This window comes from Crocodylus siamensis, chromosome 1 (assembly GCF_052110815.1).
Source record: "Crocodylus siamensis isolate JL-2025a chromosome 1, ASM5211081v1, whole genome shotgun sequence".
In the NCBI taxonomy this organism is placed as follows: domain Eukaryota; kingdom Metazoa; phylum Chordata; order Crocodylia; family Crocodylidae; genus Crocodylus; species Crocodylus siamensis.
In genome coordinates, this window is record NC_143395.1 from 131,738,638 (window position 1) to 131,763,134 (window position 24,497).

The following is a 24,497-nucleotide window of genomic DNA, read 5'->3' on the forward strand; positions in this document are numbered from 1 at the left end:
AAACAACTACTGTAAAAGGTAATTGGTGAGAATATATAGCATGAAGTATACATAAGAGGACTATAAAAGGGTATATATAAAAGCCTAAGGAAACAACTATATTTGGGGAGCTGTCACCAGCCAGAGGAGACCAAGCTGATCTAAACTGTGACCCCCGGTGCCATGATGACACCTAGGTAGTTAAATCATCATGCATCATCTGGAAGGCAGCGTAAAGAATACCTTTACAGACTGTTTGGGGATTTTCCTGAGTAGTGGCATTGCTTTTGTGCTCATTAAATTTGGATTTGAGACTGGAATGGGTGGGATCACTGATCATTTCATTCTGTTCATGCCACCCCCTTAATCAAAATTGAGTGTAACAGATTTGGTGTCCCTAAGTAGGCAAAAGCAGGTTAGTAGCTTCATCGGGTGAACAGAGATTGGAATATCCACATTTAACGAACCACCCTGGGCTCCAAGGGTTGTAACCTTGACTCGTGGGGAGAGGGACTCGCTGAGACCATACAGGCTCATCAGCAAGAAGGGAATATCTGATTTAGGAACCTTTCCCCTTCCAATACTAACACCATGGCAACAGAAGTAGGAGAAATTTGAGTTTGAGAAATAGGTGCCAGAGGCTAATGCGCCCCAGGTTTGGGACAAGGGGGCATTTGAGAATGAGGAGAACACTTTAGAGGATTTTTGTAAGCAGTGGTCCTGTTGGATCGCCTCTGAGGAAAGTCCATGCCCAGATAAGAAGACTAAGAACTTAGCAGCATTACAGAGTCTGTTTATGGTAGCTAAAGGACTGGCCAAGGAGTTGGCATGGGAAAGCAGAAAAGTGCAGAGTTGCAGGATAAGTGCTATCAGTAAGAGCAAGAGATAGAAAAAGAAGAGAAACAGAGTCAGGCGATAGAAAATGTAAAGGCATAGATGGCAGAAAATGTCTTTGAAGAACGCTTGTAAGATGGCTGAGGCAGGGGAAGGATTCCGGAAAACATTGCAAATGATAAAGGAAAAGAAAAGGGTAAGGAAAAGCTAGTTGATACCCTTACGGTGTAAGTATGGCATAAAATGCTACAGTACAAAAAGCAAAACAACATAGATAGTTTGCCCATGGGAAAATTGCTGAAGAGGCTGGCAAAGCATGGAAAAAAAATAAAGCCAACGGGAACCAAGGCAAATTCTCAGCTCTCCCATGAGCTGAGAAAGAGTAAAACTGTCTGGCACCTCCAGTTCAGTTCCTTGTTGCCACTGGCATCCATTATAGCTAAATTGACTTTGTGCAGTTCAAAAATGTGATACAAGGGGGAGTACTGAGACAGGCAATGGTAAGGAACCCTTCCTCAGCTAAGGGCTACAAGAGGGAAGTGCAACTCCCAATTTTTGCAAACTGTTCTGAGTTACAACGTTACCCTAAACCAAAGAGAAGTTCGCTGTTGGCTCCAGGGGGAAGGGGAATCTAGCTGGGCTGGGAGCCTGCAGTCAGGCTCCCACAGCAATGACCAGGGCTCTCTACCAGTGCTCCCTGTGTTCAGAATGGGAGTGGGGAAAGGCAGTGGAGGGAGCTCATTTTTGGGGCTCCCCAGCTGGTGCCGAAGGGCAGGATATCCCACCTCACCTTCCACAGGGGACTGAAACCACCCCCAGACTACTCTCCCTCCACTCCCTTTCCCCTTTCCCATTCTGAAAACAGCAACAGGCTGGGAGCTCTGCAAACGCAAGTTACAAAAGATGCTACATTTTGAAATGTCTTTATCTGATATCTCATGCAAACAGGGGTCAGATTTTCACCCAATCAGCCATTTTTGAAGCTGTCTGCAGCTGTGCACTTTTGTTTGGTCACAGCTATAAACTGCTTTCTATGACCAGATCAGGCAAAAATTGTCACTTCTGTCTGCACCCAAGAACAAGTGGAGGGGAAGAATGGCTTTTTGACTTTAAAGCATTTAATCGGAAAAAAAAAAATCAAATCATTACTACCCTTCTCACAAGTAAAGCAATTTGAAATGGGAAATCTAAATTGACACAGAACCAAGGGAAGACAGAAACCAAGGGCTCCTCTAGATGTGCAGGGAGCCAGCTCCGGCATGTTGGAAATCCGGTGCATCGGAGCAGACTCAATTAAACAAGTCTGCTGGAGTACAGAAATTAATGTGCTTCAGCAGACCCCGGCATCATGTGTATCAGCATCCCCACACTGAAAAATGGTGGCAGGGCACTTTAAACTAAGGCTCATTCAAAGTGCCCCACTGCCACTTTTCAGTGCAGGGGATGCTGATACATGTGACACTTGGGTGCTTCTAATTAGCACCGCTCACTAATTAAAGCCCCACCACTGCTGTGCCTCCCCAAGCACATGTAAAAATTCCCTGAAAGATCACAAGCTTTTTTACTTTAAAGAGTTGAAAAGATGTTGTTAGCTGACCATTGTGGTATTTTGAGGTCACAGATGCTTAAGAAGCTGAAAGCTTTAATTAACTGTGCTAATATTTGTTTGTGAATTGGAATGTGTCATTATCAGGAGGGCGAAGAGGCTATCCGAACTGCAGCCCCTGTGGGTTTCTTTGTAAACTCATCCCCACAGGCAAGTACTGTTGTCAGAAGGGAGTGCAGATGTTGTTGCACTGCTAAAAGAAAAGTTGAGGGGTGTCTTTGTTAAAAGTAAACAAGATTGTGGTTTAAATAACGTTTGTGTTAATATTATGGGATCTGATCCTACCCGGCTCCCCCCAACAGTGTGAATACCTCAAAAGTAAAGGAAAGCTTAGCAGTAACAATTAACAGTTTGCTGGGTCAGAGAGTGTTTACAGAAACTCAAAATACAGCTGTGTAAATAAAGGGTGTTTTTTTTCCCTTGGATGTTATTTTAAACAAAAAGGGAAGAAGTCCTGACCAGCAGAGAATACATCTTATCACTAAATTGCCTGCTCCCACAGACACTACGATTTTGAAGTCCTTTTTAGGACTGCCATGGTTCTCAAAAAATTGTATCGAGGAATATGCAGAGAAAGCCCTGTTGTATGTGGTTTAAAGGAGGGGAGCCATTTGGAAAAGTAAGAGAGGAACCCGGGTGGATATAGTTTGTTGATGGATCCAGCTATTATAAACAAAGGAAAGCCCATTCCAGGTTATGGAACAACCAATGTGAAAAATGTGAAAGTTCAAAGTGGGAAAAGTGTTCCACATTCAGGCAAGATGGTAATAGCTGCAGCATTGGAAACAAAAAAAACTCCTGTAGAAGACAAAGTGAGCATTTACTCAGATTTAGGACTGGGTTGTCCCTCATAAACTGACTGCCTGTGTAAAAGACACAACTTATAAATGCCAGTGATGAAAAGCCAGTAGCACTGGTACCAAGTTAATGTAAGTTTGGCAGTTAGCCTTGAGAAACACAGAAAGCAGCAGCAAAGGCATTCAAATGAAAAAAAATGATCATTGTCAATAAATGTGGTTGGCTTACAGCAAGTTGATAAGAAGGCAATCCAGATTAATTAAAAATGGGTTGGTTAGGCATTTGGGAACATGGAAAAGATGAGGATGTAAAATTGTCCTTGATCCTCAGGGCTGTAGGGAGACTGCAGCTGATCATGAGATCAGTCCTCACAAGGTGATGACAGGCCAAGAAATGCAAATGCCTGAGCAGTGGTGGGTAGCTGGGGATGTACCTTAAGGTATGCAGACCTGAGTGTTGAGTAATAAATGAATGCAACAGATGTTAAAAGCAGTCTCAGACACCCAGAGACAAGTGGCAGTAACCCTCAAGGTAAACTGAGACCAAATGGATAAAAATTTTGGGCCGCTAAAAAAACTAATAGAATGGAAAGCTGAAGATCAAGTAATGTACTGGGCCTACCAAAAAAGGCACATGCACAGTGCTTTGTTTGGGCTGGCCTGACAGAATAGTAAAGAAAGCTAGATCTACTGGGTGCATCTGCATGTACCATTAAGGCAATGTGATAAATGGTGCAGTTTGCATAGAGTCAGCTGCTCCTGAGTGCAGTGCCTGCATGTGCGCCTGGGACCGCAGACGTTTGAACCATGGTGGAGCAGCTCTGGGCTGGTAGGGGGCACATGACCCTCCTCTAATTAGGTTCTGTACATAGAAAATTATAATAAATTTATAAATTTTCCATGTATAGAATCTAATTATTGGGGGGTCATCTTAAATTCAAGGTCATCTTGGAATTTCATAGATATGGTAATCGCAGACATTGTAGTTTTCAATTTGCTAAGATGAATAAATGGCAAGACATTATGTAGGACAATATCAGCACCAGCACGAAGCAGATGTTTGTGGCGATGTTATAGCACCCTGGAATACAAGAATGTTAATGCTAACAGAGTTGGGAGTGAAGCCACTATAATTAATAGTCAATTCAATGTGAAAAGTTCTGCTTGCGTAAAACTGCTTCCCCCATCTTCCTCTGTAAGGAAGATGAATGGTTGATTGTTGTGCACCATAATGGAAACTGTGTTCTGAATAATTAAAACCAAGTGATGTTGTAATTTGCTACTGTCACTCATCAACACGTGAAATGTGTCAACTTAGTCATTAGCACATCCCTTCTTTCAGCTTCACAGAATTTTAAAAACCCTTTGCAAACTCTGGGCCTCACCATGGGCTGAGTGCCTCCTGACAGGTGCTGAGTGCCCTCATTTCTCACTTCAACAGGAACTCAAAATACTCAACAACTAGGAGGAGGCCTTTTTTATTGATTGGTCTTCACCTAGAGAAAGTTCTCTGCTTTTTGCTTTCCTTATTTTCCTCTTCTTGGAGAACAGCAGCATGTTCTAAAACATTTCTTTTTACTCCACAAGACAGACAAACTGACTGGCCACATGTAGATGAACAGGGGCATGCACTTGCAGCGGCACAAACAGTAGTGAGACAAATTTGTGCTGCTACTTTGTGCTGCAGTGCATACCCCTGCATGTGCGCTTTGTTGTGAGATACATTGTCCTATTATGGGAAAACTGGACTTGCCCAGCTTCTCCTGGCTCCCAGTGTGCTGGAGCAACCAAGGTAAAAATGGAACATAGAGATGCTGTGGCTGGATGACCGAGTCTGTTTGTTCCAGTGCACACTACTGTAGTGTGCATTGAGCCAATTTGTTCCCAGGACCAGGAAATCCTGGTAGCAAATTTGTAGCACAGGCCATTTTTAATGTTTCACATGTGTGGTTTGTGGCACCACAAACCACACTCCCCTGCTCATCTGGGCACAGCCCCTTGGGGCTAAGCACATGAACTAACTTTATATCTCAGCCTTTCAGGTACTAGAAAGTTAAAAAAAAAGTGTTAGAATTATTTATCATACAAAGAATTCCATTTTCTCCCTAGGATAATGATAATTAATCACTCCCTGTCTGCCCTCCTAGCTTTTTTCCTCATCTAGTCTTTCCAAATACTGCTGTTGCTGCTTTACTTGTGTTACTTATTCTTAAAGCACATGCTCAATTACTAGGGAAGCACTTCAAATTTGACAGGACCAACCTCACGCCAAAGATATGGCATCACAAACCACTTACTAGGGGAAAGTCTAGAGGAAAAGTGGCATGAAAAAGCCTCAGTCAAAATCCTTCCCTGGCATTTCCATTTCCATTTCTGATTAGATAATTCCTGTGTCCTCTCTTAGACCATGTTATTGGCCATAGCCAAAAGCCAAAGGCCACTTCTTTATATTAGGGCCATGTGTTTCCAGCTTCTTGTCTGTATCTGTGGGTGCAGACAGAAGTGCAGCTCCCTGCTGTAACTGAGAATGCTTTGTGCAAAGTGTTCTGAATTACAACAATCCCCTGGACCAAACAGAAGTTCACTGTTGGTTCCAGGCGGGGAGGGGAATTCAGCTGCTGGTTGCCAGCTTGTAGCTGGTTCTGCCTAGCAATGGATGCTCTTCTCTCCCAGCCTGTCCCTCTTTCAGAACTGGAGGGGGAAAGGGAGGACAGGGAGCTCATTCTAGGGGTTCACCAGCTGGCACTGGAGAGTGGGATGGGTGAATTCAGGGGGGCTCCAATTCAGGGGGGCTCCAACACACCCACCCAACCCTTCAGCGGGGGCTAAAACCCCTTCCAGACAGAACTTTGTCTGCTCCCTGTTGCCCCTCCTGTTCTGAAAACAGCTCAAGGCTGGGAGGCAGTGCAAACAGATGTTACAGAAGATGCTCCATTTTGAAATGTCTTCATCTGACAATGAGGGTTCCTATTTTCATCTGATCGGCCATTTTTTAAGCTGTCTGCAGCCACACACTTGTGTTTGGTCATGGACTGTGTTCTGCGGCCAGATTGGACAAAAATTGTCACTTCTGTCTGTGCCCTATATGTCAGCTGGAAATCATGGACGCCTAGCTTCTGCATTTGACCGCTGAAGGTTTTTTAGGTGCTCTTGATTGCCTATCTTGTTTTGCAGATCACTGACATAAAACACATTTTCTGCTATATCCTGAGAGACTTTTAAGTCCTTCTGAGTCACTTACAAGAACAGTTTGGATCAGACCCTCAGTGACTTGCCCACAGTTGCAGGATGGGTTAGCTACAGTGGGAGGAGTCCTGGTTTTTGGTCTCCTCTACCTGGCTCATGCTGTTAAATTTGATCTAAATTTGGATTCCAAAACACATTGTGAGAGGACAGATCAAGATTTTGGGTTAACTCTATTATAGAGGCAGACTCTTTGTTGGATTTTGACCATGATTCAGGATTACAGTTGGATCTTTTTTGAGGGTGAGTGCATTCAAGTGTCTGGTTTCAGTCTGGACCCATCTCTACCTTTTGGAATGGTATAGGAAGGGAATTAAAGAAAATGCTAGCATCATGGACAATGAAAGCACTGTCCAAGGCAATAAGAATTTGGATGCTATCTTTCAAATTAAGCTCTTCAAAGAAAGGTGGGTTTCTGCATGGCTCATCCAAAAGACCAAAATGAAGAAAGGATACAGCAAATCTGGACCCAAATCTGGATTCTGAATGTCAGGATGTCCACATCTATCTCTGGTATAACTTTTGCTAAGGTTTAAGTTACAGAGCAGATGCTGAGCTACTACGGTCCTAATTCTATACAAATGAAATCAGTGGAAATTTTCAGTGCAATCAAGATCTGGCCCAATTTCCGCAGTTATGTGTCCATTTGGGAGTATCCAATTTAACATTTGGAGCATTCACATGCTGATTTGGGTATCTTTATTTAGGTACCCAAGATCAATAATGTATGTGTATCTATTCTGCACAGTTGTAAAGGGCTGGGAAATAATTCATGTTTTCTCCTTCACATTTCATTTCTGTATTCTTAAGAGAGAAATTCCTCTCAATCTGTTATTGACTGTTGAATTTCCCCTCAGAGTAAAACAAAAAAACTTCACAGTGGCGCTGTCATATTGGGCAATAACACAAAAATACAATTGATGGATGTGAGAAATCACAGTGCATTATGCTGAACTGTATAGATTTAGTGACTGGGGATTTTGGCTGCTTACAGACATTTAAAAAAACTACCCCCAAAAAGGGTGCTTTACCAGAAGAAGCAGAATGTTAGTTTGATTCAGCTCTACAGAATCTGTATAGATTGAACGCATCAGCAGGGCTTTTTGGTGCTTTTACCTAAAGCTGATTCAATCAGCTATTAGGTAAAAGCACCAAAAAAGTACCCTAAAATGTCTGATCTATACAGATATTGGGCGAGCTGGGTCCAACTAAAGTGATGCCTCTTCTGGGCATGAACTGAGCTCAGCGTAGGAGCATGTTGAGTTTAAAGTACAGCATAATTTTTTCAAATGTCTGTAACCAGCCTTTATGATCAATAGATGTGAGAATGACATAATGCCGGGTGTGATGATAAAGGATGCTCTCATCCCTCAACTTCACCTGTGACATGCTAGAATGTTTTTGGTGGATATTTTTTTTCAGCAATATGCCTTGCAGTTATGCGACACAGTTGTTTGTATAGCTTTAGGAATAGGTTAGACAAGCACTTGTATGGGATGGTTTGGATAGGGATGATCCTGCCTTCAGTAGTGGGTTACACTAGATGACCATCTGAGGTCCCTTCCTTCCCTACTCTTCTATGATTCTATGATTCAGGCATACAGACTTGGATAAGTATCTACATTTCTTTATGTTTCTCATTCCTTTCCTCCCTCTTTGAGCATCTTGCAATTAATATATTCAAATTAATACATAATTGAATCATCTCCAGAACGCACAGAAACCTCTAGCGGTTTGGGAATTAATACCGTCCAAAGCCACTTATAATTTGGAGGTTTAACCCTGACATTTTTTTGTAAACATGCCCACAAAATGTTTGATATTTTTGACAAAAGTTTAGGAAGCTCATCAAGATTTTAGCTGATTTGGCAGTTGAAAAGATTTCTGTCATGCAGAGATGCTTCTTATATTCAGTTGAATGTTGGAGTCAGTTAGGACTTTTCCATCAACATTTGTTTACAACAGGAAATGCAGAGCTTGACCAATCAACTTTTTCTGCTGAATCTTTAAAATGTTGCATTGAAAAAATACAAAGTAAAAATGTTGCCTTTTGTGGTTTGTTCTGGATCAGTTTTACATCATCCCAGACCTGCTTGCACTGATGCAATGCCACATAAAGTTAGGGTACTTCATGTCCCCATTCTTTCCTTTGGACTAGGCTTTTCTTTTTTAGCCTGTCCCTCCCTGATATATAGCGATCCTGCTTTTGTTGAACCACCAAAGCATCTCCTGGGCATCACTTGGCTACAGTATACTAGCTCCCATGAAGCACCGTGGCAGCTCAGAAAGGCACAGGCTAATGCTGAACTAAACTGAAATGAAACAAGATGTTATACTGGTTCCATCCCACCCAACACTTTGATACTCCTGATTTGGGACAAAAGACAAATTTAGGAATGCCATAATTTTCTACAGGATGGAGTTCTGATGGAAAGTCAATACTACTTAATTTGTGTTGCTGTTAGGCTTTGCTAAACTTTCTGTCCTGGTCTTTGCTGCTTGGTTAGTCAATGGACATTTCTTCCACTGGGGCTCCTGTAATGTACCACAGAGGCTGGCAACAAAGTTCTGGGACTCGTATCTGTCCCTTATAACTTAGCAATCTTTCATTTATCATAATCTTTTCATTTCATAAATGTATTCATGACAAGATAAAGATGTAAAATACCTTGTGCAGGTGTCTTGCAGATAACAAGAAAAGAAAATGATTTAATATAATTAAATAGTATTTAGTCATTCCTTGCACTGAATGAGTTTCTTTGATGAAGACCTGTATACTTCCAGAAATAGAAAGATATGTCTGGTTGCAATGATGTAAGGGAATAAACTCCCGTGATACATACATACACCTGTCACAGAAAAGCCAATAAGCAAACAACAAGCTGAACCACCTTTTAAATGTTCATCCTTAACTAGATGAAACTGTTTCAAAATGACAGAAGAGCTACCAGGATTCAGACCTTGGGGCCTGATTCTGCTGCTGATAACATCTATAATTTAGTTCATTTGTATTGTTAATAGAATTTTATCTCTATGATGAACGGTAGTTCGGGTAAAGGAAACAGACTTTGAATGGTCTCCCTTCCCTGCTCCCTCCTTCAGCTACTGAAGGCATCTGATAGAAGGACATAATTTGCTACTTTGTGATAAATAAAGTCCTAGATTGGCATTTTATCTAGGTGATCCTATGAAAAAGCTGCTTTTCAGCTCTTCTGACTAAGGTCTGCAAAAAATGGATTTCACAGACCTTGTGGAAATCTAAAAATTCTTCAGGCCTGATCTGTAAGGAGGGAATTAAAAACAGAAGAAAAAATATGGGTACAAATTCTGCCCTTAGACATTGGTGTTTTTAATCAATTTAAAGCCAATGGGAACCCTGTTCGTTCGCCTTAGGGAGAACATTGTCTTAAATGTTGTAGAAACTGTAGGTACATTAAATGTAGTGGGAATTAGATACCTAATTCCCTACGGTTTCTTTGAAAATCCCAGCCTTGACTTTTAATTTAAAAGACAAACCACTTATTTTTGGTAGAGTGATGTTGTAGCCATGATGGTGCAGGAATTTATGCAAGAAGCAAGGATTTTTTTGGGTGATATCAAACATCAGGTGATCTGATGAAGAATGCCTTACATTTGAAAGCTTGTCTAACTTTAACCTAACCCTGAAGTTGGGCCAATTAATCATTACACCCCCCACAAAAAAATCTGTGTCAATTCACTTATTGAAAAGAAAATCACCAAATTTGTGTCAGGATGGTCTGGGGAAAGCTTCCTAGCACTGAGACCAAGATCCACCAAAGTGATGTCTTTTCTGTTTCATGCTGAGAAGTGTAGACTTACAGCTGTTGTTTCAGTAGCACTAGCAATGCCAGGGAGTTTTTACAGGGATTAACCTGAGTTGCAATTTGGGCATGTGAATTAAGAACTAGAGACTAGAGTATCCATTATTCAATTTGAGCCACTTAATGCAATACAAATTGCACCTGAATTGCCTGGACATTTTCACTTAAGAATTACCAGGCTGAAATATTCATGGATAGCATAAAATTGGCAAAAAGTGCTCCTATACCACAACCCTCTGTCCTGATGTAAGGGGGAGGAAGGCAGTGATGGAGAGGTGTGTGTCTGGGATGGGGATGAGAAGGGTGGGGGTCTGGTGGAGCAAGAGGACCTTACAATGAAGTTAAAGTTATCTCCCTTCAGCTTTAGCTTATGCTAGGGGCAGGTAGCTAAGGATAAGGGACTTGGGGCCAGCTTCCCTCCTACAACTAAGCAGAAGGCAGGCTCACTTGAGAATAAAGCCTTAATAGCTCATTCCCTGTATTGCCGTTGTTATTTAGTTCCCATTTGCTGCACAATGGTTGAAGGACCTATCACCAACATTCCTATTCATGAAAAGGCGCCTGTGGTTGAAATATGGTAAAACATGGCCTCCATTGAAGTACCTGAACTGGGTAAACTCAAGGAAGTACAGTGTGGTTTTTGAGGGAGAAGTGGCAGATATCAAAACCCAACCTGCCTGCGTCTGTGCCCACTGGCTGAGACACATATACAGCAACCAGGTTTCTCTTGGCCTCCACATACATTTAATACTCTCAGATTGCCCCTACTTGGAAAATGACCACCTGATGTATAAACTTATCTCAGGTAGCACCAGGAAAGCAGCTGACTTCATTCATCTATGGGGATGTTCCTCAGTTTTCAAGAGGCTGTTTAGAGTGGTACTTGGAAGCATATACTGTTTGTCCTGGCCATTATTTCTTGATGGCCCTTGATACAGAAGCAGATTCTCTGCAGTGTTCAGCTTCTGCTAGGTGCAGCAGAGCAAGGCTTACAGCTCTCCAGTCTGCTGTCCCTACCCCAGTCCTGGTGCATTTTAGATCAGCCTGTGGGATGTTTGAATGATATCATCTGTAATACGGCTCTTTAAGGATCCTGCATGGCTGGAGATAGCTCCCAGCTGCACTGCATTTTGGCTACTCCTTCTCCCTGATTTCACAATGTGCCTTCCAACCCTCCTTGTAGCTTGTATTTCAGGGGTAAAAGAGAAAGCCAAGGGACTGGTTCTGCTAATGCTACCAAAAGATTTAAGGGAAAGTTTCCATTCCCTTTGCTTACTGATCAAGGCAAGGAATCTATTTCAGTGTGCCTTAATCTGAAGCATGTATGAGTATCTTTAATCAGTGCTTTCCTTGGAGACGGAGACTTTGGGATTGCGTGTATGGGCAGCAAGGAGGTATTTAACCTCGGCAATGCCTATGTGTTCCAGGATCATGCTTATTTTTTCTTTTTCCTTTTTTGCATGCTGACTCTGCATCACGGATGCTGTATTTGGTAGACTTGAAGTGCTGGCACAGCAAGGCTCTTTTCTTACACTGCACATAGCTATTCATTGTGCTGGCTGCCTCATTTACATCAGACAGACCGTCTGGAACATGCTGTGTGTGTGACTGTTCAGAGAGAGAGAGAAAGATGGAAAAAACACATGAGAAGTGATTATCCCAAGGGGAAGAAATGTGGTCCAGAGACTGGGACAATAACCTCTCCTAACAAAACCTAACTCAACTTTGATAGGTATCACTGTGAAACAGACATCTCAGCTATTCATTTGTCTGTTGATCTATCTGCATTTTCAAGGAGTCCATTACTGTGGCATCTAAGCATCCTACACATATTTGGAGGGAGGAGCTAACTCTACATTTAGTTTTGAGTCTCCTTTCCCATTAGAATTACATTTGGTGGTTGCTTCCCCAGTCATTAAATAACTGCTGTACTGGGTAAAGGCTGGTTAAAAAAAAAATTCTCTTATACTGAGACAGTCATAAGATTCTCACTCAGTCTGATCTCTGGCAATAAGTGTGATCCATCCAGAGGACTACTGACAGAAAATGATTTCCCAGTGGTCCCTGAAAGCTTCTGACTGTCAGCTTTGGTGTCCCTTGTCAACCACAGCTGCCACAGTATGTTCAAAGGGACAGGCAATCCAAGAGACACTTTGCTCCTTGCCTATTGATGATCTTAATGAATTTAGCTGTAAAAAAATGCCAGTATTCACATCCTGGCTCACAAGTGTTGATCTTTGCGAACAGCCTGCAAGCCGATGCCAAGAATTTCATAGAAAATTAGTACTACACATCTGTTCTGATGCATTCCTACTGCCCGGTTCTGTGTCTTTCAGTCTATGGAGGGCTTGGAAACAGCTGCCTGAATCTTTTTATTTAGACATAAAAGCCTGGCTTTTATTGCCAAGCTCATGCTGACTCAAGCCATTTTGAAATTAACACAGTCCACCTGAATGTCTGCTGTTTAGAAAAAGGGCTTAAGTGACGTCAAACTAAGGCTGGATAGGTACAGAGAAAATTCTGTAAATATAACTCAGGTTAATGTACTGATGTTTCATGACACTTCCCCATCCTACAGGTGCACTCTAAACATAAATCACATTGGATTGGAGTGATTAATCTGAGCCATACAGTGTGGTAAGAGCTGAGCGGCTCCCAAGTGTAGCTAATGCAGTCACAGTGCATCTGAGGGTTGCTATGCCAGCCGGAGCAGGGCCTGATCTTTCTCTTAGTTCCCAAAGAAGTGTCCTAATTACCAGACGTGTTCAGCAGGATGAAGAGCACCCTTTTATCTTACTGTTAAAGGTGGCCCACTGGGCAGCCAGGAGGAAAAGCTATGTGGAGCCAAAGGAGAATAAGTCAGTACTGGGTACTGCCCTGCTCTCACTGCTATGTATCCATTTTAGCCAATGACTAATTCAATGCAAATCACATACTCAACATTGAGGGTAGGGGCCAGACCCTAGGGTGCCCTCTCTGGTCATGCCCATCACCCTGAACTATAAGGCAAGGATGCCTCTGGCTTGGTCTTTTCCAGCCCTACATCTCTTTTCCTCTTGGCTGCCCAGTGGACCAACTCCAACAGGAAGGAAGGAGAATGTACCTGGCCTTGCCTACCCCATGTCCTGGGACTAGGAAACTTTTCTTTGAAGTGGGAGATGAAAACTTACTTCCTAAACCTCTCCACCCCTGGCTGAAGGAGGCCAAGAACCTGGATCTGTCACTTCCTGAACATATGCCAAACAACTAAACTACTGGGCCAAACAATGAAGGGTCTTCTCTCTGTTACTAGCTATGTTTTTTTTCCAACTAACCTTCTGAGCACTTATCCAGCTGGAACAGGATTGCAATCAGGCATAAGTGTAGCATCTATAGCAGCTTCAGTGCAGCAGGACAGCAGGACAAATATAGGCTAAATAGCTGCCTAAAGATGCAGTTGGATTTGGGCCTTACTAGTTAAATATGGAAAGATCAACATGAAATGTAAATATTAGTAAAAACTGGGAATGGAGAGAGAATTTGGAATGTAATGCGTGGAGAAATGGGAGGACAATCAGCTGGGCTGAAAGTGAAAATCATTTTATCATCTCCTAGCACATTACCAAGTGACATGCCAACTCCTTTGAGTTCAGTTCAAAGCTGGCTCCTGAGCTTTGAGGGTGTAAAACATACTTTCATGGACATACACTCCCTGTAGTTTGAAATGATTTGGGTTCAAATGAACTCAGTGTTTTCTAAAGGATTAGTTTCTTTATGAAGCCAGGGAGAAAGGTTAGAATCTGACTGTTCAGGTACATTCACACTGTTTTCCCTCAAACAGAAGTTACACTAGTAGCCATATGACTTGCTTCATGTCACATGTCCAGTGAATACAATCTTAATACTAGAGTATTAATACTAGAGTAACTGGTGCCACAGAAATACCATAAAAGACATCAGATAAAATGAGATTAGTGAATTTTTAAAGGAACTGGCCAGCAGAAAAGTCCAAGAACCAGAGACCCAGGCAGAACTAGAAAAGTCTATACATTTATTTTTACCTAAAAGTTTGTACCTTTGAACAAAATCTGAATGTGTATTAGTGGTAGTTCCAAAGTTGAAACTACACCAGGGGCTCATTTTAAACCTGTCAGAAGTCTGAATCAGATGTTTACCTGAATTATGATGTGAAATCATTATGTCCAGGGACAGAAATTACACATAAATTGGTATAAGTAATTGGAAACGAGTTAAAATTTGTAACACAACAGAATTTCAGGGCACATAAACTGCTTTCAAAATGGCTTAAACTGGTTTAAGATAAACCTGCATAGAGGTAGTATCAGACTTAACTGATTTAATTAAATTGGTTTATTGAACTTTTGTCCCAGATCCCCTCTGGATTCAAGTTAACTCACAGTCCCCCAGCATCCCAGGATGTTTTGCACCTCCCCCCTCTACTCCCTCCCCCTTGCAAGGTGGCCAGGCTAGCCTTGGTCCAAGCTGTCTGTTCCAGCAAAGCAGGGAGTGTGCTCTAGCACCCCCCAGCTTCTGGCCTGGGCCACTGCAGGCATGTGGCTGCATTTCTGGAATCAAAAGTGAATGTCTGTTCACCTGCTCATTGTTTTTGTCTATGCAGATTAGACTAACCTGAGAAGATTGGATCAATTCAGCCTCAGGCTATTTAACCATCTGTACTTAGTCTATAAAATGTAACTGACTTCAATAAGACAAACTATTGCCTACTGTCTCCTGCGTCATGTTAAACACTTCTTATTTGCACAGCGTTACTTTTGTTAAAATGTCTGCTGTGCCAATTTCAAATGCTGAAACAAAATGAGTCTGTCATCTCAGTAGGCAGTCACCATTTAGATGGAAAGCTGCTGCTTCCTGCTCTGGATGGCTGAACTGCATGCTCTATAATGGAGAATCTAGTCTTTACACACTGAGCTACTTTATGCTTTTCTATAGTTCCCATCACAATATGTAAGGATGAGTCCTTAGCCTGGGCTTTGCATGTGTTGTGCCCTACAGTGACAGAAAGGCGTAAAAAAGCTACTGGTTGACTGAATGTTCTTACAGCATAGGGTACTTCAGGAGCTGTCCAGCCACCTATAACAGCTCTTAAAATACACCCCAACTGCCTTCTTAGCCCAAGGATGTACAAGAGGTGCTGTGACATAACTAGAGCACTTTTGTGCTTTACAATCTCTGTCAGCCCGTACTGTCCCTTGAGGCTGCTATGAGTAGTCATAAATTAGGATAGTCCCAAGGCTGCTCTAAAATTACCCCAGAGGTAAACTGGTTTCTGGCAGCCTCTGGATTTGCACAACACAAAGGTGGCTTATAGCCATCTTTGTGTCTCTGGTTCTGTACTAAACACAGCTCAGCAGGCCTACAGACATGGGCCTAATAATTTTACAGGGAATATATAAACACATAGATAGAAAGACCCAGATCAACAGAGAGCTTTCTCCAGCAGTGCCTTTTTCCAAATGAAGACCATAAGCTTTGTTTTGCTTTCAATATGAAATAGCACAGGAATTCTTTATTTAGAGCTGCTCCATTACACTCTAATCCAGCTCCTTGGTTTGGGGCATTAAGTTCTTCAGAGTGCAATGTAGTAGTTATTCTGTGAACCTCTGGAAAGAGATTCAAATTGCATCATAATGAGCCAGCTGATTAAACAAAATATAAACAAGAAGTTTGAAAAAGCTGTGGATGCTGAATGTACCTTTATTTTCTTTGGTGTTAAAAGAGAAACATGAATGCCAATCAAAAGGTTTTAACTCCCAGGTCATGTATTGCAGATTTTATTCAAGTAAGCTTTTCTTTTGTTTTTTTACATGACAGATCCAGTTTCCAGCTGGTCTTCACTAATTCTACCAAATCCCATAATACAATTAGAAACAATACTGCTTTACTTACATTCCAGTCTATAGTAACAAAAAAAGGGTGACGCTTAATTTCTTCAACTCCATCCAGGCCAGCACCTGCCAAGACAATATAAAAGAGGGAGAGAGAGACCGAGTCAGAGTAAAGCCAAGCCACAAGGAATGGGCAATGTGGTGGGCTAGCAGGGGGAGCTCCTGCGTTGAGCCTCCCATCTCACTACGCCACCTACGTCCACCTTCCGGACTCCACGTGTCTCTCCAGGGGTGCCTGAGCCCTGGCAGACCTCCTTTCCAGTGCCACCGCAGAGTCTGGGGGTTACATAAGCTGCCATCACCCTGAGGGGGGACTCTCTTAAGCTCTGTGTCCTTGGGGAAACACAGGCCTAATAGTCCAATGGGTACTTGACCCAGTACAAGCACTTGGGGCACTTCCCCAAGTCGGTGGCCAAAAAGGAAAGTCCTTCTTAGTCCACAGACCTAAGGGGCCTCTTAGGCATAATTTAGACCCACCCCTCAATAAGTCTCCTACACCGGTCACAAAGGGGAAGTTTATTGATTACAGGGGGCAGGGTGAAAATACAGTACAAGATAGAGCAATATCATAGAAATCCCATAGAGCAAAACAGTCTGGCTGAGGTAGACTTTTGATCATGCATCTGAGTTACTGCCAGCTAGATATCTAACCAGATCTTGAGTAGCTTACTCACAAGCATCATCCCGAGGCTGCTGGAGATTCCCTCTGGAGGCAGGCCATTCCTAGCTCATGAGTTATGGGGGAGAGAGCCAGTTTCAGATGGTAAAGCTCCTCTCTAAGTCCAAGTCCCCCACATGGCTGCTGCCCCCACCCCTGGACAGTCTTAACTTATATCGCCCCTGTGACCTCATTCACCTGGTCCAATAGAACCCAGCACCTGTTGGCTGTTGGCCAACCAATTTGAAATACATCACTAGGTGCTGGGCAGACTTTAGCCCACCAGGTAGGTGATACCAGTCCCATAGGCAGAGGGAGCAGGTTTCCCCCCTCCCTCAGGAATGTATCCATCTCAGGTTACCTAAAGAGATAGGGTAAAGGTGTGTCTCCTCTGCTGGGCCCATCCTAATCAAATTCTCACCGAGCAGAGATTCTGGGGAGAAACAAAGGTGGCTTCCTGCCACAGGCAATATGAAATGTTTGGTCCTTTTCTGGAAAATGCAAAACTCCCACCAAACTACCTATTTTACTTAAAAGAACTGAGAAATACCACAAACTGTATAAGCCATCACATATATGTTCCAAAATATTTCATGAGTGGAAACACAGTGAGCAAGGGAAAAAAAAACACTTCAAGATGTCAGGTTGTGTAGTAAAGCTTATGTAGGATCTTCACAGCTAACTTCCCATGGTTCCTGTAAGATGCAAATAATCTTCTGACATGTGGCACATACTAAGCAGGCAACACTAGGAGTATGCTGAGGAATTCTCGATCCAGTGGTATTACCGCTACCTAACACTTGTACTTCACACCTCAGTCTAAGTCATTGGAGATATGTCTTATTATCTTATTAATGAAAGAGACAGGTGGGGAAAACTGTAGTGTAGATAACTTTATGCTCAGAATTTCAAAACTGTCAGTCAATTTTGGGCATCTCAAAGCCATGGGTGCCCATTTGAAGATACAACCCTTTCATTTGCATTAGTACCAAAACTCTGAATGTCAAATGCTGTTCATTCATTGACAATTTTATTATATTTCTTTTTTATTCCATAGATGATTTAATGAAACTCCTTTGGGATTTTATTGCAATATATCTAATTCTTTCATTACTTTTACCTTATGTCTTCATTTGACATCCTTTTTCATTCTTTTCAGCACCTTAGTTTACTTGCTTCAGTGCATTCAGGAAAATCAACAGGTGTTCAGTAATAATTAAACAGCTGTCAGATTTAGTGGAGAGTACGATATTTTTGGTTCGTTTGATTTTATTAATAATGTCTTTCATTCTCCTCCAGGGGAAATAAAATCTGGATATGAAGACTCTGCATTGCATTTTTGGGGGCCGGTTTTTCTGAGGTGCTGAGTCCCATCTGCTATGTGCTAAACATTAATTCCAGCTGACATCAGTGGGAGGTCAGGTGGCTGAGCACCCTGTAGTAGCTGTCAGAATCTCAGAGGACTGCATCTTTATATGCAAGCTTTGTGCTTCCTGAAGATCAACTTACCAGCAGTTTTATAACAGGTTTTGTAAACTCAAGCGTTTACAAAATGGGACATCTGCTTTTCTTGCACGCAAGACCTTACTAGTGTTTGCCAAAGTGCACTGACCAGGAACGGCTTCCTACAGCCTGCTTAACACTTGCTGATAACTGAGTATTAAAAAAAATGCTTGCTCAGTGTATGCAGGGCTGTCAGGCAAGTACACAAAGTAGCTGATCAGACAGGGGAGTTTATAGCTTTTATTTCCCTTCCTGCTCCAGCATTAACATAGAAGAGACTTCCAGAAATCAATAAAGAATTGGCCAGCTACAAACTTTGTTCCAACTTCTTAATAGGAAGCTGAATACATCCTCTAAGTTCAGTACACTGACCAAATGACCTACGAAATATCAGGGTAAGCTAATTCTGATTTTTGTATGAAAAAGAAGCAACTGATTAAATCAGAAGGATTATATTACTGTAATGCCACTGTCAGAAGAAAATGACATCCAGAAATGGTGCTTAAAAGAAGCAATGGTGGAGTCTATGTGTACAGAGGTGATAACAGAGCTTCATGATTTCTTATATAATGCTTCTTCATTAACATATGACAGAAATCATATACCCAAATGCTGGTCTCACTGAAGTGGATGGAAAAAACATCCTATTGGCCTCAGTGCATGAGGATAAGCCCCTAAGTATCTGATTACATTAGCTGGTAGCCTTCTCTCAGATGTGGATGATTGATGATGCTTTCCCTTTTCTTTTCTGCTCCTTTGTTTTTTCCCCTATCCCTGTTTTCCAGTGCAATTCACTGCTGCTGTCTCCTCATAAACAGTTGACATCAGTATGTGGCAGGAATGACTCATCTTTTTCACAGAGACTGAAATCCCTTCCAGGCCTCCTCTCCCATGATCCTATAATCAGGTATAAGTATAAACATCTCAAACACCATGCTTTTCTTCCTTACTTCCATATCTGAATATCATGATCTGATTAATTCCACTTACACTAAAGTTGGTTTGGAAGATGTACTTAAACAGAAATCCTAGCTGGAAATACCATAGAGCAGGGGTGGTCAACCTGTGGCTCCAGAGCCACATCTGGCTCTTCAGAAGTTAATATGCATCTCCATTTGGAAGCTGGTGTGCTTGTGCAAAGATTCAAAGAGATTGATATTAACTTCCGAAGAGCCACCCGTGGCTCTGGAGCTGCAGGTTGGCCACCCCTGCCTTAGAGCTCTGGAATGTTAAAAATGTATTGCTATGAAGTTCATGGTTTGAGTCCATCTCATGTTAATGTATTACAATGAAGAGGTGGTTGTTAATGGTCTAATTTTTACAGGAGAAGAATACTCAGGATTTACACTGAAGTTAAAGGGAAAGCAGAGTGCTCCGTGCCTAGCGCCTCTGAAAATCAGGTCACAAACTCTATGAGAGAACCTTTTAATATTTGCTCATCAAATGTACACTGTTGCAGGGCACTAAGATGCCTGCTTCTTTAAGGGCAGAAACTGCCCAGAGAGAGGGCCCTAGGAGCTAGGCAGAACACCCACAGGTGCAGGTTACTGTGGCAGCAGGCTAATGAGGGAATTAGCCTGCACCTGCACCCGGTCAGCTGCCCAGAAGAAAGCAGGGCCCTGGGCACATATAAACCCCAGGGCTGGGACTAGAGAGTTAGTTCTCTGGCAGCAGCAAAGGGGGAAGGCATTCTCAGAGAGGAAGCTAACTGGAGATGCTTGACTGCCTGTCTTGCTTCTGGTAGGCCTAAGGGGCTATAGGAGCTCATAGGTACTGGTGGCTGGGGGAGGCCCAGTAAATTGAGAGAGAAGCTTGTCTTCTAAAAGGGGTTAGAATGTGGACCTTACGTTATGGCTGTGTTGTAGCCCAGAAGCTTGTGCTTCCTGTTGTTATTTAAACCAGTGGACCAGGCTGAGGCTATTGGGGGAGGAGGAGGCCTCACTAGGACACACTACAGTGTGGAGACCCCAGTGCCAGAAAGGGTGCAGTGACAGGGGGTGAGCAGATCCCAGTGTCAGAGGGTGCAGTTACTGAGGCTGGACTAAGCTGAGGCCTGAACACAAGAAGACAATGTCTACATAACATCTGCGAGGCATGGGGTGCGATAAATGGGCGGTTTTGGAGTCCCGCATCTAGCCCATAAGGCTTAAGGGTAGCGTAAGGCACCTCTTGAGTGTAGAATGCAGTAATGGGGTCTAGCAACCCACAGGGTTTAGAGGAGTCTGTCAGGACTGTGACTGGGCAGCAACTCAAGGGCAGCCTCCCAATTCATCATTTATATCAGCAAGCTGTGGCAGGCAAGGTTAGAAGGCACCCATAAGGTAGAGCTGGCACGGTCATGGTGCCCTATGGACCACCATGGCCATCCCAGAGGTGGCTGTATCGTGACATACATCTATTATAACAGTAACAATAAATATATGTTCTTTGATAAAGAGACATGCAAACAGGACAAGATAATCAGTATGGGTACCTAATTTCATAGGGACTGATAGACCTCGGAATAAAAGGTGAATATGTAGTAGGTTACATAACCACACCATGTAATGCCCACACCACATGCTGATAATCTCATCAACATCCCCTCCACCTACCATATTTACTCACAAATAATACTCACAAAAAAGCATTGGCTTTCCACAACTGTGATGCATATCTTAAGCAGTGAAGCTGCTTTTCTGCTTAGACTACCAACAGTAGCATTTCTATTAAGGCAGAACTGAAGGAATCAATTTTATGACTTATTAGTGTAGTGGGCAGACTGTGTTATGCTAAGGCTCTTAGAGTCTATGCCTTCCCAGAACTAAGCAATAAAATTGTACAGACTGCCTTAGAAGGCAGTGGGAAAAGTGATTGCTGTGACTAGTATAGTAGGCAAACCAGGTATATAAGTTTCCCTGAAATGAAACAAAACCAAAAACTGAATAGGATTGGAGTATCTTACCTAAAATGATGAGGTAAGGAACTTGAGGACTGGACAACTTGGGATGAGAAAGTTATAAAAATAATGGACAAACAAAGGAACAGCTATGTGTTTGTGTTGTTGCTCTGGGGAGATGGAGGGCACTGGTGGAATTCCTGCTCAAACAGTGGGAAAGCTGGAAACAAACATCCCATACACCCAGCAGAGGACCCAAAGCTGGTACCACCGAAGCTCACTTCTATTAAGTCTAAAGGAGCCATTTGCCAGGTCATCTTACAGGGAGGAAATTTGTAATAGTGTTAGGGGTTACTATTAAAGTTCACTTGATACCACATCAGATGAGGGGCTGTGTCAATCCTTGGAGGTCTCTGGCAAAAGAATCCTATTGGTAACAATAAGAATCTACTTAACTCCTGATACTCCATCTTCACTCAACAGGTGTTAATGACCCATTCTCCTTTAAATGGTCTTGATGTTCCACTACTCAAGCTATCTCTTCTGCAATTCTTCTAAAGAATTTAGCTACTGCTAATCTCTCTTCTCCTATTTCACAATCCTGAAGAATATTTTTAGCTCTATTAAAAAAACCTAGGTCTGCCCATGGAGTCCAGCCTTCAGCAGCTACAGAGCTTCAGCATTTGGCAGAGCTGCCAAGAGCAGCTATCAATTCAGTTGTGAAAAGGGTTCAAACTGTAACATTCCCCTGAACAGGAAAGGGAGCATGAGTGATATTAAGACTAGGTTCTGTCCCTGTGTATACAGCTGTAACTCTAACTCTGGAAATCTATTTGCTTCTTCATTCTGCCTACCCCAAAACAAGGTGCATGTCTTATTTGGGGTGGCCTTTGTGAGAAAATACAATATTTATTATCTATTGTTTGTTCCATTTAGGATTCTGCAACAGGAACAGTTCTGTCAGATTCTTCATGCCTGCCAGTAGCCCTTTTAAAGTCAAAGAGGAATTCTGTTAGGGTGTTAAATTTGATCCATGATCCTTTCCAGGCCTAGGCCTCAAGCAGTGTTAATGTAGTCTTTCAAGCCACTGATATTTGAAGAGTGGCCTATAACCTACTGGAGCATGTGTGATTTGCCCAGAGGACCCTTGAAAAATGGACATTTGAACACTATTTTCACCAACAGCAAATAACCGATTGAAGTACATTCCATAAAACATTAGGATTTATATAAAAGCAGTACATGTTAATAATGGAGAATACAATTATTTTTTAAGAATGTGGTTATAAGCATATAATTATTTTAAACCTCAACTGTTCAACTAAAAATGCCTACAAACAATAATTACACTTATGCTACTTTTTCCTGTTGTTTTATTATTGAATTGTTATAGGAAAAGGGGCACTGTCAGAAGTGTGGAAGTTGTTGAGTTAGTTGTTCAGAAATGAACAGAAAAGGTTTCCTGATTTGCAGTTTCTGTGGATTATATTCTTTACTACTTTTATGGTCTCAGAATTCTTTCCATCAAATCACTTCAAATACGTTGCTTATTCCAAATTTGAGAGAGAAAGGTATACAGTGACCCTGACACAGTGGAAAGTTCTTTACAGCAATGAGACCTGTTATTTCAGTAAAATGCTGTAAGACGGAACAAAAAAGTGTTTTCAATTTAAAAACCATTTTCTTTGGGGAAGCTAAGGAAAGTGGGGGGAGGGAAAAGTACAATTACTGCTTTGGGTACTATCTAGATCCTACTGAAATAAACCTTCAGCTTATACTTTCTTGGCATGAATTCTCAATTATACTAAGGTCCCCTTATGCTATTCCAGCAGTGTAAAGGGGCCCTGAAATCATTTCGCTATCTGATTGGTGTAAAAACGTCATGGTATTAAAGGCCTTAGCACAAATAAGAATCAGGCCCTGTTGTTTCCAAAAGTTTGGGTATCTGGATACATCTACATAGCCTGCCAGTCCTTTCCCTTCCTGAGTGTTTGTCCTGTGATTGCCTGGCCATTCACTCCTTCAGGGACTCAGAACTGCACTGGCCTATCATTGCTCCCTGACTCAGTGGGATGTGTAGCTAATGCTAAGACAGGAGTGATATTGGACTCATGTTACACTTATAGCAGATGGTATAGATCAGGGCTGTCCACCTTCTGGTCAGCCAGGGACCACATACCATGTGGCCCACAACCTGGGGGGCTGCATGAGGTATGGGCTACAGACCTGGGGGATGCTCACTGTGTTGGTGAGCCACAGACCTGGGGGAAGCTTACTATGTGGTCCCTGGCTGACCAGAAGGTGGACACCCCCCCACCCCCGCCGAGGCTCTTCCCCACCATATGGGCAACCCAGTGAGCACCTCCTACCATGTGCACAGTGCAGGAAACCTGGCTCTTCCCCCTCCCAGTCATGCATGCCATGAGGGCAGTCTCCTGCTGTGCTGTTACGAACCCAGGAGTGTGAGCAGAAAGTAGAAACCAAATGGGGAGGATGTGGGGGGAGGCCTGAGAAACCCGGCTTCCAGGGCAAAAGCAACAGGCGGGGGGGGGTGGGGGAGGTCGGGGAACGGCAGCTGGGTGGGAGCCAGCAGGCTGCATACTAACCCTTCAGGGCTGCATGCAGCCCACGAACCACCAGTTGGACACCCCTGGTATAATTCATACTATGGTTGACTCAAAACTGGGTAAACAATGCCTAGCATGAGGGTCTATATCATAAATCTTCTTTAAGGTACCAGGCCTTAAAAATAAAACTGGATAAAAGGGATTACCACCCTCCCTTTTGCTCTACCCCCTCCTTGTACTTCTAATATTATTCTAGCATTCACAACCTGAAAACAACTAAAGTGTCAGAGCAGTATTTTATAATGGGGATTCACCTCTAATTCTAGTGGTTTATTAAACACTATCTGTTAGAACATCATACAGAGAGTTGGGGGGAGGAAGGCAAGATGAAAATCAAAATCAAGTAATTTGTAAGTTGTATTTTGCAGCTTGCTAGAGTTAGAAATGCTGTTGGTGAAAATGCATATGCTTCCTAGATTACTAAACTTTTAAACCAGTGGTTGAAAACAAGCGCTTGATCATCTTTATTTTAGTATGCTTCATTTAATTTTAAGGGATTTTCTCTGCCAAAATGTCTCACTCCACTTTCCTTTAACTATGGATTTTATACGTAACCCACTGCCGGCTCATATCTACAAAGCCACATTATTCCTTTTAAGTACTGCCTTCTGCCAAATGGTTAGA

The 24,497-nt window shown here is 42.5% G+C and overlaps 1 protein-coding gene across 1 annotated transcript in view; it reads right to left on the reverse strand.

The window, feature by feature from the left end:
• RPS6KA2 (ribosomal protein S6 kinase A2) overlaps positions 1-24,497 on the reverse strand; it is a 278,994-nt gene that overhangs the window by 55,893 nt on the left and 198,604 nt on the right. The window contains exon 11 of the mRNA XM_090042839.1: positions 16,209-16,273. Within this exon, the coding sequence (XP_089898965.1) occupies positions 16,209-16,273 (65 nt within the window). The remainder of the gene's footprint in view (positions 1-16,208; positions 16,274-24,497) is intronic.